This window comes from Scyliorhinus torazame, chromosome 2 (assembly GCF_047496885.1).
Source record: "Scyliorhinus torazame isolate Kashiwa2021f chromosome 2, sScyTor2.1, whole genome shotgun sequence".
NCBI lineage: Eukaryota > Metazoa > Chordata > Chondrichthyes > Carcharhiniformes > Scyliorhinidae > Scyliorhinus > Scyliorhinus torazame.
This window is the reverse complement of record NC_092708.1, coordinates 113640909-113653797: the sequence shown is the minus strand read 5'-3', so window position 1 is coordinate 113653797 and position 12889 is coordinate 113640909. Positions and strand designations below refer to the sequence as shown.

General features: G+C 46.6%; 1 protein-coding gene across 5 annotated transcripts in view; it reads right to left on the bottom strand.

The window, feature by feature from the left end:
* Positions 1-12889, bottom strand: part of tlk1a (tousled-like kinase 1a) — a 279213-nt gene that overhangs the window by 125545 nt on the left and 140779 nt on the right. For all 5 annotated transcript variants that reach the window (XM_072475834.1, XM_072475818.1, XM_072475826.1 and 2 more), the window contains one exon: positions 5840-5950. In XM_072475834.1, the coding sequence (XP_072331935.1) occupies positions 5840-5950 (111 nt within the window). The remainder of the gene's footprint in view (positions 1-5839; positions 5951-12889) is intronic.

Sequence of the window (12889 nt, the reverse complement as noted above, 5' to 3'; positions counted from 1 at the left end):
CATTGGGAAAGGAATTTAGCATAAAAAGGCAGATAATCGGCACGAGGTTGATAAAAATAGTTAATGGCTCACAACAAAGATACAGTGAGGAAAGAGGATTCTAGGAAGGGGATAAATTAACCATGGTTAACAAAGGAAGTTAAGTATAATATTAAACTGAAAGAAAACATATACAATGTGGCAAAGATTAGTGGTGAGCCAGAGGATTGACAAATTTTAAAAACTAACAAAAGATGACCAAAAGTAAATTGACAGGGAGAAAATAAAACTAGAGGTAAACTAGCAAGTAATATAAAAATGGACAGCAATAGCTTTTTTAAATATATAGGGAAGAGAAAAGTCAAGTGAACATAGACCCCTCAGAGCACGAGACTGGAAAACATAATGAGGAACCAGGAAATGGCAAAGGAATTCAATAAAAACTTTGCATCAGTCTTCATGGTAGAAGATACTAATAACATTCCAAAAGTACTAAATAATCAATGGCATGGAGGTGGAGAAGGAAATAAATACAATAACTATCACAGGAGAAAAATTACTAGGGATCCATTGAGGCCAAAGGCCGATAAGTCACCTGAGCCTGATGGGTTGTATCCTGGATATTAAAGGAGGTAGCTACAGAGCTAGTGGATGCACTGGTAGCAATCTTCCAAGAATCCTTAAATTCTGGAAAAGTCCCACAGGATTGGAAAACTCCCAATGTAACACCCTTATTCAAAAAGGGAAGGAGACAGAAATGGATAACTGTACAGCAGTTAGCTTAACATCTGCCATTAGGAAAAGGGAAGGAGACAAAAATGGACAACTATATGCCAGTTAGCTTAACACCTGCCACTGGGAAAATGTTAAAGAATCCGTTATAACGGATGAAATAGCAGAGCATATAAAAATACATAATATAATCAAGCAGTTATCATGGCTTCATGAAGGGGAAATCGTGCTTGACAAATTATTATACTTCTTTGAGGTGGTAATGAGAAGGATAGATAAAGGGGAACCAGATGATGTAATGTACTTGGTTTTCCAAAAAGCGTTTGATAAGACAACACAAATAAGGCTACTTAATAAGATAAAAAACCATGGTGTTGGGGTAGTATATTAGTATGGATAGAGGATTGGCTAACTGATAGAAGAGAGAGTATTGCGATAAGAGGGGCATTTTCAAGATTGCAACCAATAACCAGTGGAATGCCAAAAGGATCAGTGCTGAGGTCACAATTATTATTATTTTTTTAAAATTAATTTAGAGTACCCAATTATTTATTTATTTTACCAACTAAGGGGCAATTTAGCACCACCAATCCACCTAACCTGCACATCTTTGGGTTGTGGGGGTGAAACCCACGCAGACACAGGAAGAATGTGCAAACTCCACACGGACAGTGACCCAGGGCCGGGATTAGAACCCGGGTCCTCAGCGTCACAGTCCCAGTGCTAGCCACTGCACCACGTGCCGCCCGAGGTCACAATTATTTACAATATATATTGATGACTTGAATGAGGGAAGCGAATGTACTGTTGCCAAGTTTGCAGATGACACAAAAATAGGTGTGAAGGCAAGTGGGGGGGGATGACACAGAGTCTGCAGAGGGATATAGACAGGTTAGTTGAGTGGGCAAAAAACTTGGCAGATGAAATATAATGTAGGAAAATGTGAAGTTATGCATTTTGGTGGGAACAATGAAGAGGCTGAATATTATTTAAATAGAGAAAGACTGCAGAAAGCTGCAGGACAGAGGAACTTGGGGGGGGGGCACGTGTGCATAAATTACAAAAAGCTAGCTTGCAAATTCAGCAGGTAATAGGGGAGGAAAATGGAATGTTGGCTTTTATCTCAAAGGAGTATAAAAATAGTGAAGCCTTGATTAAACAATACAAAGCATACGGTTTTGGTCTCCTTATCCAAGGATCTGTGGTGGCTAAGTTACTGGAGAGGATTCTGAGGGATAATATATACAAGCATTCGGAAATACAGGGTTTGATTAGGAGTAGTCAGCAAGGCTTTGTGCATGGGAGAACATGCCGTACAAATTTGTTAAGAGTTCTTTAATGAAGTAACCAGGAAGGTTGATGAGGGCAGGACAGTAGACGTAGTCTATATGGACTTCAGTAAGGCCTTTGATAAAGTTCCACATGGTAGGTTGCTCTGGAAAGTTAGGTCACAGGGAATCCAGGGAGATCTGGCAAATTGGATATACAATTGGTTCGATGGTAGGAAGCAGAGGGTAATGGTGGAATGATGCTCGTCGGACTGGAGGCCTGTGACTAGTGGGGTGCCTCAGGGGTCAGTGCTGGGCCCATTGCTGTTTGTTATCTATATTAACGATGTGGATGAGAATGTATATGGCATGATCAGTAAGTTTGCAGATGACATTAAAATAGGTGGTATTGCAGACAGTGAGGAAGGTTATCAAAAATTGCAGCAGGATCTTGATCAGCTGGTGAAGTGGGCCAAGAAATGGCAAATGTAGTTCAATACAGACAAGTGTGAGGTGTTGCATTTTGGAAAGTCAAATCAAGGTAGGACTTTTGCAGTGAATGGTAGGACCTTAGGGAGTATCATGGAACAGAGGGGCCTTGGAGTTCAGGTGCATGGTTCTCTAAAGGTGGAGTCACAGGTAGATGAGAAGGCTTTTGGCATGCTGGCTTTCATTAGTTGAGTATTGAAGCTGGGAAGTTATGTTGCAGTTGTACAAGACGTTGGTGAGGCCACACCTGGAGTAGTGTGTTCAGTTTTGGTCGCCTTGCTATAGAACAAAGAACAAAACAGCACAGGAACAGACCCTTCTGCCCTCCAAGCCTGCGCCGATCACGTATCCTATCTAGACCAACCGCCTGTATCCTTCTTTACCCCGTCTGTTCATGTGCCTATCCAGACAAGTCTTAAAGGTCGCTAATGTATCTGCCTCAACCACCTCAGCCGGCAGTGCATTCCAGGCCACCACCACCCTCTTTGTAAAAAAACTTCCCGCACTTCTCCACTGAACCTTTCCTCCCTCACCTTGAACTTGTGCCCCCTTGTAATTGTCATTTCCGCCCTGGGAAAAACCTCCAACTGTTCACCCTATCTATACCCCTAATGATTTTATAAACTATAGTAAAGATGTTATTAAACTGGAGAGAGTGCAGAAGAGATTTACAAGGATGTTGCCAGAACTCAAGGGACTGAGTTACAGGGAAAGGTTGGATAGACGAGGACATTTTTTCTTTGGCGCATAGGACACTGAGGCATGATCTTATAGAGGTGTAAAAGATCATGAGATTAAAGTCCAACAGGGGTGAGGGTCCCGAAGCGTGGCACATTGGCGAGACCATGCAGATGCTGCGACAACGAATGAACGGACATCGCACGACAATCACCAGGCAGGAATGTTCCCTTCCAGTCGGGGAACACTTCAGCAGTCAAGGGCATTCAGCCTCTGATCTCCGGGTAAGCGTTCGCCAAGGCGGCCTTCAGGACGCGCAACAACGCAGAATCGCCGAGCAGAAACTTATAGCCAAGTTCCGCACACGAGTGCGGCCTCAACCGGGACCTGGGATTCATGTCGCATTACATTCATCCCCCACAATCTGGCCTGTGAAATCCTAACAACGGTCCTGGCTTGACACAATTCACACCTCTTTAACCTGGGGTTACCCCATCTCTGGATCTGTAAAGATTTAATCACCTGCTAATGCTCGTATTCCAAGCATTGTCTGGCATCTTTGAATCGGTCTATATATATGTTTCTGGAACATACCTCTTCATTCACCTGAGGAAGGAGCAGCGCTCCGAAAGCTAGTGACATCGAAACAAACCTGTTGGACTTTAACCTGGTGTTGTAAGACTTCTTACTGTGCTCACCCCAGTCCAACGCCGGCATCTCCACATCAAGATAGGCATGGATAGGGTGAATGCACTCAGTCGTTGTCCCAGGGTTGGGGAATCGAGAACTAGAGGGCACAGATTTAAGTTAAGAGGGGAAAGAATTAATGGGAACCCGAGGAGCAACTTTTTTTTTTAAAACACAAGAGGGTGGTATGTATGTGGAATGAGCTGTCGGAGGAAATGGTTGAGGCAGGGACATTGACAACATTTAAAAGGCATTTGGACAGATACATGGATAGGAAAGGTTTAGAGGGATATGGGCCAAATGCAAGATAATGGGGTTAGCTTAGATGGGCTTTTTGGTTCGCATGGACCAGTTTTGGGCCGAAGGGCCTGTCTCCATGCTGTAGATTCTACGATTCTGTGAAAGATATAGTGGCATCGGAGGCAGTCTAGAGAAGGTTCACTAAATTGATCATGGGTATGGAGGGATTTTGTTATGAGGAAAGGTTGAGTAGATTGGGTCTCTACACGTTGGAATTGAGAAGAATGAGAGGCAATCTTATTGAGATATACAAGATTTTCATGAGGCTTGACAGGTAGCTGCTATGGGGTTGTTTCTCTTGTGGGAGAGTATAGGACCAGAGGACGTAATCTCTGAGTAAGGGGTTGCCCATTTTGGACAAAGACGAAGAAGAGGGTAGTGAATTTGGGAAATTCTTTACTGCAGAGGGCTGTAGAGGCTGGGTCTTTTATGTTCCAGGCTGAGATAGTTAGAATTTTAATCATTAAGGGAATCAAGGGGTATGGGGATAAGGCAGGAAAGTCAAACTGAGGATCATATCAGATCAGTCATGATCTCATAAAATGGCAGAGCAGACTCGATGAGCCAAATTATCTACTTCTGATCCTATGTCTTATGGCATCAAAATAACATTTGTACATTTATTATAAACAGAACAAGTGCTCAATATGATGGATATGTACAGCAATGAAGACTGGCACTCCACTGTGGGATTACATAAAAAAACAAGGTTCCATTTTATACCTGGTACCATTTTATCAATCCGGTAAATTGAGATATCTTCCATCAAATTTAGTAAGGAAATGTCAGATGCACCAGGAATGCTCATACCCAAGAAATGAAACATACAGAGAGAGATGAGAGTAGTTTGCTTCACTGAGATAACTTGGGAAGGGAAGGAAGTTTGAGATTTTACAGTTTACATCAATACAAGAAAAACACTGAAGTCAAAAATCATAAACAAGGATACTTCACAAATGCAGTAAAGCCTCATTCACGGCTTTAAAACATTTGCTTTTTTGTTGTGTAGATAAAATGTTCTGGTACAACTTTGAAAAACTGTTGTAGATGGAGTGTGGGAAAGTGCGAGGTCATTCATCAGAATATTTTGTAAATGTTGAGAAGCTAAGAACTGTGGAAAGCAATGAGATTTAGGGGCCCTGTGCGAAAATCACTAAAAGCTAGTGGCAAGCTTTAAAAGAAAAAAAGGCCAATAGAATGTTAACATTTATTCTAACCAAAGGATGGAAGTGATGCTTCATTCGTATAAAGCTCAGACTGCATTGGGAGTATTGCATTTAGTTTGGACATGTAGGAAAGACACATCAGCCTTGGAGGGGGTGCAACTCAGATTCACCAGATGATATGGGGGGGGAAAAGCACTAGATTATGGGAGGTTGAATAAACTAGGCTTGAACTCCCTCGTGCATAGACTATTAAGGTGATATCTAATTGAAATGTTTGAGATGATTAAATGATTTGATAGAGTAGCTAAAGAAAAACTATTTCTTATAATGGAAGAAATTAGAGCAAGAGTGCATAACCTTGACAGACAAGCAAGGCAAGGTTGATGGCAGGAAGCATTTCTTCACACAATGCACAGTAGAAATTTGAAAGACCCACCCCATAAACTGAATAATAGAACAAGTTTGAGGTGCTAAATGACTTCCATTTGTTATGTTCCTGAAACACACTGTAAAAAGTTATAGTTCTACTTATAACCTTACCTTTTCAATCAATAACTTTTTGCTCATTGTCATGCACTTGTTTAACCGTTCTTTGTACTTTTCAAGCAGTTTTTGTTGTTCATCTATTTGTCTCCTTAAATCACAGTTAGCCTGCCAAAATGCAAAATAGTTTTATTCAGACTACAAAGATTACCACAGTAAGGGCACTACATTGAGAAGTGTGTATATTTTTATGACCAGATTTGCAAGCCTATAACTTATATATAAACTGCAGAATCTGAATTTAAGAAATTGGCAATTATTGAACATCCTAAACTTTAAAAACATTTTGCATCGGCCAAGTTTTGAAATGCAAATATAATTGTATCCTTTTGACAAGAAATTGAGTGAAAAAACAGTTTGTATTGCTCTTATGCATAGCATAGCAATCAATTTTCAATTTCATATCACTCAATGATATTCTCACAGCGTTAAATTTGGTGAAAGATTATTAGGAATTACTTTGTATCATGCAGGTTTTTGATATTATAATCTGTAACAATGCTTCAGCCCTTCAATTTTAATAAGCAGCATGTTATGGGCCTATACTTTGCCCTTCCCCAGTTACCTGAACCTGGAGAAAGTTACTAATTGCTCATTAGAAAGGGACAGGCTTGTGCGCCTTTCACAACAACTGGAAATCTTAAACCGCTCTGCAGCCAACAAATGAGCACTTTCAGAACAGGCACCGGAATAATATTAATAAATGCTGGCCAGTGGAGATACCCAACTAGTGACAAGGAACTGATGCTCATATTCTGCTTTCCAAAATAAGATGCTCAGAAAAGAACCAGGCTATTGTAAAATATAATTGAACTTACAATGTATGATTATTATAAGAACTTGGGAGTGAGAACAGTACTGGTGGTGGGGGTACTCAATAATACAAGTCATACAGGATGCAAGTATTGTCCCAGTACAATCTTATATACATGAAACCAAATATTTGTAACAGTGATCAAATAACTACCAGCGCTCATTTCTTTTTTTTTTTATAAATGTTTTTATTCAAAATTTTTTACAAACACTACAAAAGAAAATATAATGCAAAAAGAACAAAACAATATGCCAACAAAAATAACTTAACCCTCGATCAAATTAACAATTTAACAAACAAAACAAGGTGGGGCATCAGCCCCTTACAAATAAAATGAAACCAACCCACCCACCCCCCACCCCTTTGATTTCTGCTGCTGCTGACCTCCATCTAACATTACGCGAGAAAGTCAAGGAACGGTTGCCACCACCTGGAGAACCCCTGCAAGGACCCTCGCAAGGCAAACTTCATCTTCTCCAACTTGAGAAACCCCGCCATGTCACTGACCCAAGCCTCTACGCTTGGGGGCTTCCCGCCCCTCCACATTAACAAGAGCCTTCTCCGGGCTACCAAGGAGGCAAAGGCTAGAACTCCAGCCTCTTTCGACTCCTGCACTCCCGGATCATCCGATAACCCAAATATCGCTATCCCCCAGCTCGGTTTTACCCAAGTGTCCAAGACCTTGGACATAGCCTTTGCAAAGCCTTTCCAAAATTCCGTAAGTGCCAGGCATGTCCAAAACATATGGGCATGGTTCGCTGGGTTCCCTGAACATCTCACACACCTGTCCTCCACCCCAAAGAACTTACTCATTCTCGCCCGTCATATGCACCCGGTGCACCACTTTAAACTGAATCAGGCTCAGCCTGGCGCAAGATGAGGAGGAATTGACCCTGCCCAGGGCGTCAGCCCACAGGCCCTCATCCAGCTCCTCACCCAGCTCCTCCTCCCACGCCCTTCAGCACTTTCACCGAGGCCTCCTCCGCCTCCTGCAGCTCCTGGTATATGTCCGATACTTTGCCATCCCCCACCCACACGCCCGAGACCACCCTGTCCTGTATCCTCTGGGCAGGTAGCAGCGGGAATTCCCCCACCTGCTTTTTCACAAACACCCAAACCTGCATGTACCTAAAAGTGTTCCCCGGGGGCAACCCAAATTTCTCCTCTAGCACCCTCAGACAAGCAAAAGTCCCATCGATAAACAAGTCCCCCATCCTTTTGATACCCGCTCTGTGCCAGCTTAGGAACCCATCGTCTATCCTACCTGGAACGAACCTGTGGTTGTTCCGTATCGGGGTCCAGACTGAGGCCCCTACCTCTCCCCTATGCCATCTCCACTGCCCCCAAATCCTCAGTGTCGCCGACACCACCGGGCTCGTGGTATACCGTTTAGACGGAAGCGGCAATGGTGCCGTCACCATTGCCCCCAGGCTAGTATCTGTACAGGACGCCGCTTCCAACCTTTTCCACGCCGCCCCCCTCTCCCTCCATTACCCATTTCCGAATCATAGACACATTCGCTGCCCAGTAATCCCCCCCCCCCCCCCCCGGCTGTGCTCCAAAAACAGTCCCTTAACCCGCGGGGTCTTATTTGCCCACACAAATCCCACAATACTCCTATTTACCTGCTTGAAAAAGGACATGGGGATGAGAATGGGCAGGCACTGGAAGACGAACAAGAACCTAGGGAGGATCGTCATCTTTACAGACTGCACCCTGCCCGCCAGGGAGAGTGGCAGCATGTCTGACCTCCTAAAGTCCTCCTCCATCTGAACCACCTGCCGCGCTAAATTGAGCTTGTGCAAGACCCCCCAGCTCTTGGCCACCTGAATGCCAAAGTACCGAAAGCTCCTCTCCACCATCTTAAGCGGCAACTCTCCCAACCTCTTTTCCTGGCCCCTCGCATGCACCACAAAAAGCTTGCTTTTTCCCACATTTAGATTGTATCCCGAGAAGTCTCCAAAATCCCTAAGTATCCGCATGACCTCCCTCGTCCCCTCTACCAGATCCGCAATGGTCAGAAGCAGGTCATCCGCATACAGTGAAACACGGTGCTCCTCCTCCACCCCCCCCCTCCACCCGCCCCCCCCCCCGCCCCCACTCCAAATGTGGCCGTACCAAGGTTTTGTACAGCTGCATCATCACCTCACGGCTCTTAAATTCAATCCCTCTGTCAATGAACGCTAGCACACCATAGGCCTTCTTCACAGCTCTATTCACTAGAGTGGCAACTTTCAAAGATCTATGAACATAGATCCCAAGATCTCTCTGCTCCTCCACATTGCCAAGAACCCTACCGTTGACTTCCGGGTGCGGCGGTGACCAGCTAAGTCGCACATTTCGGCAGATCCCATTGGAACGGACATTTGGGCTCTTAATAGGAGCCCCAACGGCAATTTAAACGGCCAAAAACACTGAGGTAAACCAGAAGGGAATCCCCCCCCGGACACGCATGGATAAGGGAGAGGATAGCGGCCGGATTGCAGAGGATCCTCTGGAGCAGCGGCAAGGAAGGGAAGCTCAAAGCAAGATGGCGTCGGAAGGTGGCCGTTTGTTATGGGGCCCGGACCAACAAGAGTTCCTGCGGCGCTGTGTGGAAGAGCTGAAAAAGGAGTTGAAGAAGGAGCTGTTGGCCCCGATATTACAGGCGATTGAAGGGCAAAAGGAGGAGCAGAAGACCCAAGAGCTGGAGCTTCGGGTCGTGAAGGCAAAGGCTGCTGAAAATGAAGACGAAATACAGGGCCTGGTGGTGAAGGCAGAGACGCACAAGGCACAGCACAAAAGGTGTGTGGAGAGGTTGGAAGGACTGGAGAATAATTCGAGGAGGAAAAATTTAAGAGTTCTGGGTCTTCCCGAAGGCGCAGAAGGGGCGGACGTCGGGACATATGTGAGCACGATGCATCACTCGCGAATGGGATCGGAGGCCCCGACGGGCCCTTTGGAGGTGGAGGGAGCTTATCGAGTTTTGGCGCAAAGACCGAAGGCTGGAGAAATACCTCGAGCTATAGCGGTGAGGTTTCTCCGCTACAATGACAGAGAGATGGTCCTCAGATGGGCAAAGAAAACTCGGAGCTGTAGGTGGGAGAACGCGGTGATCCGCGTATACCAGGATTGGAGTGCGGAGGTGGCGCGAAGGAGGGCAAGTTTTAATCGGGCTAAGGTGGTGCTTCACAAAAAGATCCAGTTTGGAACGTTGCAACCGGCGAGATTGTGGGTCACACACCAAGGGAAGCACCACTACTTTGAGACGGCAGAAGAGGCGTGGACATTCATTCTGGACGAGAAGCTGGAATAGTCTGTCGAGAGAAGGAACTTTTGGGACAAAGTGGTGAGGTGATTATGTGGGCCGAGGGAAAGGGGGGGGGGGGATGATTTTTCAATTTGTTAATTTTGCGATTCTGTAACTTTTCTCTCTGCCCCATGTTGGGGGGTGGGGTGAAAGAGTATGAGGAACTGTGGGCGTCGGCCATTAGGGGCGGAGCTTAGTGGGAAGCGCGGGCTTTGTTCCCGCGCTATGGTAATTATGGCGGGAACAGGGACGCAGGAAGGAGGGGGCCTCGCACAGTGGGGGCCGAGGACAAGGGGGGAAGCCGAGGTCAGCCAGAGTTTGCTGACTTCTGGGAGCAACATGGGGGGTGCAACTACGCTAGAGGGGGATCGAGCGGAGGGGGGGGGTGGTTAACTGGGTTGCTGCTGCTAAGGAGAAGGGGGAGCTGTTATGGGATGGGGTGGTCGAGGCGGGTGGGCGCCGTCGGGGGGATATACGGGTACGTGGGAACCAGGCGAGGAGCTGGGTTAAAAAAGGGGATGGCTAGTCGACAAGGGGGGGGGGGTTAAAGAGCCCCCCAACCCGGCTGATCACGTGGAACGTGAGAGGGCTGAACGGGCCGATTAAAAGGGCACGGGTACTCGCACAGCTAAAGAAATTAAAGGCAGATGTGGTTATGTTGCAGGAGACGCATCTGAAACTGATAGACCAGGTCAGACTACGTAAAGGATGGGTGGGGCAGGTGTTCCATTCGGGTTTAGATGCGAAGAACAGGGGGGTGGCTATCGTAGTGGGGAAACGGGTACGGTTTGAGGCAAAGACCATAGTGGCGGATAGCGGGGGTAGATATGTGATGGTGAGTGGCAGATTGCAAGGGGAGGCGGTGGTTCTGGTGAACGTATATGCCCCGAACTGGGATGATGCAAATTTTATGAGGCGTATGTTGGGACGTATCCCGGACCTGGAGGCGGGAAAGTTGGTAATGGGGGGAAGACTTCAATACGGTGCTTGATCCAGGGCTGGACCGGTCGAGGTCCAGGACCGGGAGGAGGCCGGCAACTGCCAGTGTGCTCAAGGACTTCATGGAGCAGATGGGAGGGGTAGACCCCTGGAGATTTAGTAGGCCTAGGAGTAAGGAGTTCTCATTTTTCTCCCATGTTCACAGAGTATACTCACGGATAGACTTTTTTGTCTTGGGAAGGGCACTGATTCCGAAGGTGACAGGGACGGAATATACGGCCATAGCTATTTCGGACCACGCTCCACATTGGGTAGATCTGGAGGTAGGAGAGGAAAAAGAACAGCACCCACTCTGGAGAATGGATATGGGCTTATTGGCGGATGAGGGGGTAAGTTTAAGGGTGAGGGGGTGCATCGAAAGGTACTTGGAGCTTAATGACAATGGAGAGGTTCAGGTGGGAGTGGTCTGGGAGGCGTTGAAGGCGGTGGTTAGAGGGGAACTGATATCCATAAGGACACATAAAGGGAAGCAAGAGGGTAAAGAAAGGGAGCGATTGCTGAAAGAACTTTTGAGGGTGGACAGGCAATATGCGGAGGCACCGGAGGAGGGACTGTACAGGGAAAGACAAAGGCTACATGTGGAATTTGACCTGCTGACCACGGGTAAGGCAGAGGCACAGTGGAGGAGGGCACAGGGTGTACAGTATGAGTATGGAGAGAAGGCGAGTCGGCTAATGGCCCACCAATTGAGGAAGAGGGGAGCAGCGAGGGGGATAGGTGGGGTGATAGATGAGGAGGGAGAGATGGAACGGGGAGCGGAGAGAGTGAACGGGGTGTTCAAGGCATATTATGAGAGGTTATATAAGGCTCAGCGCCCGGAAGGGAAGGAAGGAATGATGTGTTTCTTGGATCAGCTGGAATTCCCTAAGGTGGAGGAGCAGGAGAGGGCGGGACTGGGAGCACAGATTGAGATGGAGGAGGTGGTAAAAGGGATTGGGAGCATGCAGGCGGGGAAGGCCCCGGGACCGGACGGATTCCCGGTGGAATTTTATAGGAAGTATATGGACCTACTGGCCCAGCTTTTGACGAGAACCTTTAATGAGGCCAGGGAAAGGGGGCAGCTGCCCCCGACTATGTCGGAGGCAACGATATCGCTCCTTTTGAAGAAGGAAAAAGACCCGCTGCAGTGTGGGTCCTACAGGCCCATTTCCCTTTTAAATGTAGATTCTAAGCTCCTGGCCAAGGTGATGGCGACGAGGATAGAGGACTGTGTCCCGGGGGTGGTCCACGAGGATCAAACTGGGTTCGTTAAGGGGAGACAGCTGAACACGAACATACGGAGGTTGCTCGGGGTAATGATGATGCCCCCACCAGAGGGGGAGGCGGACATAGTGGTGGCGATGGACGCCGAGAAAGCATTCGACAGAGTGGAGTGGGATTATCTGTGGGAGGTGCTGAGGAGATTTGGTTTTGGAGAAGGGTGTATCGGATGGGTACAGCTGCTGTATAGGGCCCCGGTGGCGAGCGTGGTCACGAACAGACAGATGTCTGATTACTTCCGTCTTCATAGAGGGACGAGGTAGGGGTGTCCCCTGTCTCCGTTACTGTTTGCATTGGCGATTGAGCCCCTGGCCATAGCACTGAGGGGAAGTGGAGGGGAGTACTCAGGGGAGGAGAAGAACACCGGGTATCCTTGTATGCAGATGATTTATTGCTGTATGTTGCGGACCCAGTGGAGGGGATGCCGGAGATAATATATTATTTATTTATTTGTTAAAACGGCCACTGTTATTTATACTGTTTTATTGTTGTAAAAAGGAAAACCTTTGTATTGTTTTGTTTGGCCAAAAAATTGTGAATAAAATATATATATTTTTTTTTAAAAAGAACCCTACCGTTAACCCTGTATTCCACATTCATATTTGTCCTTCCAAAATGGACAACCTCACACTTTTCAGGATTAAAATCCATCTGCCACTTCTCAGCTCAGCTCTGCATCCTATCT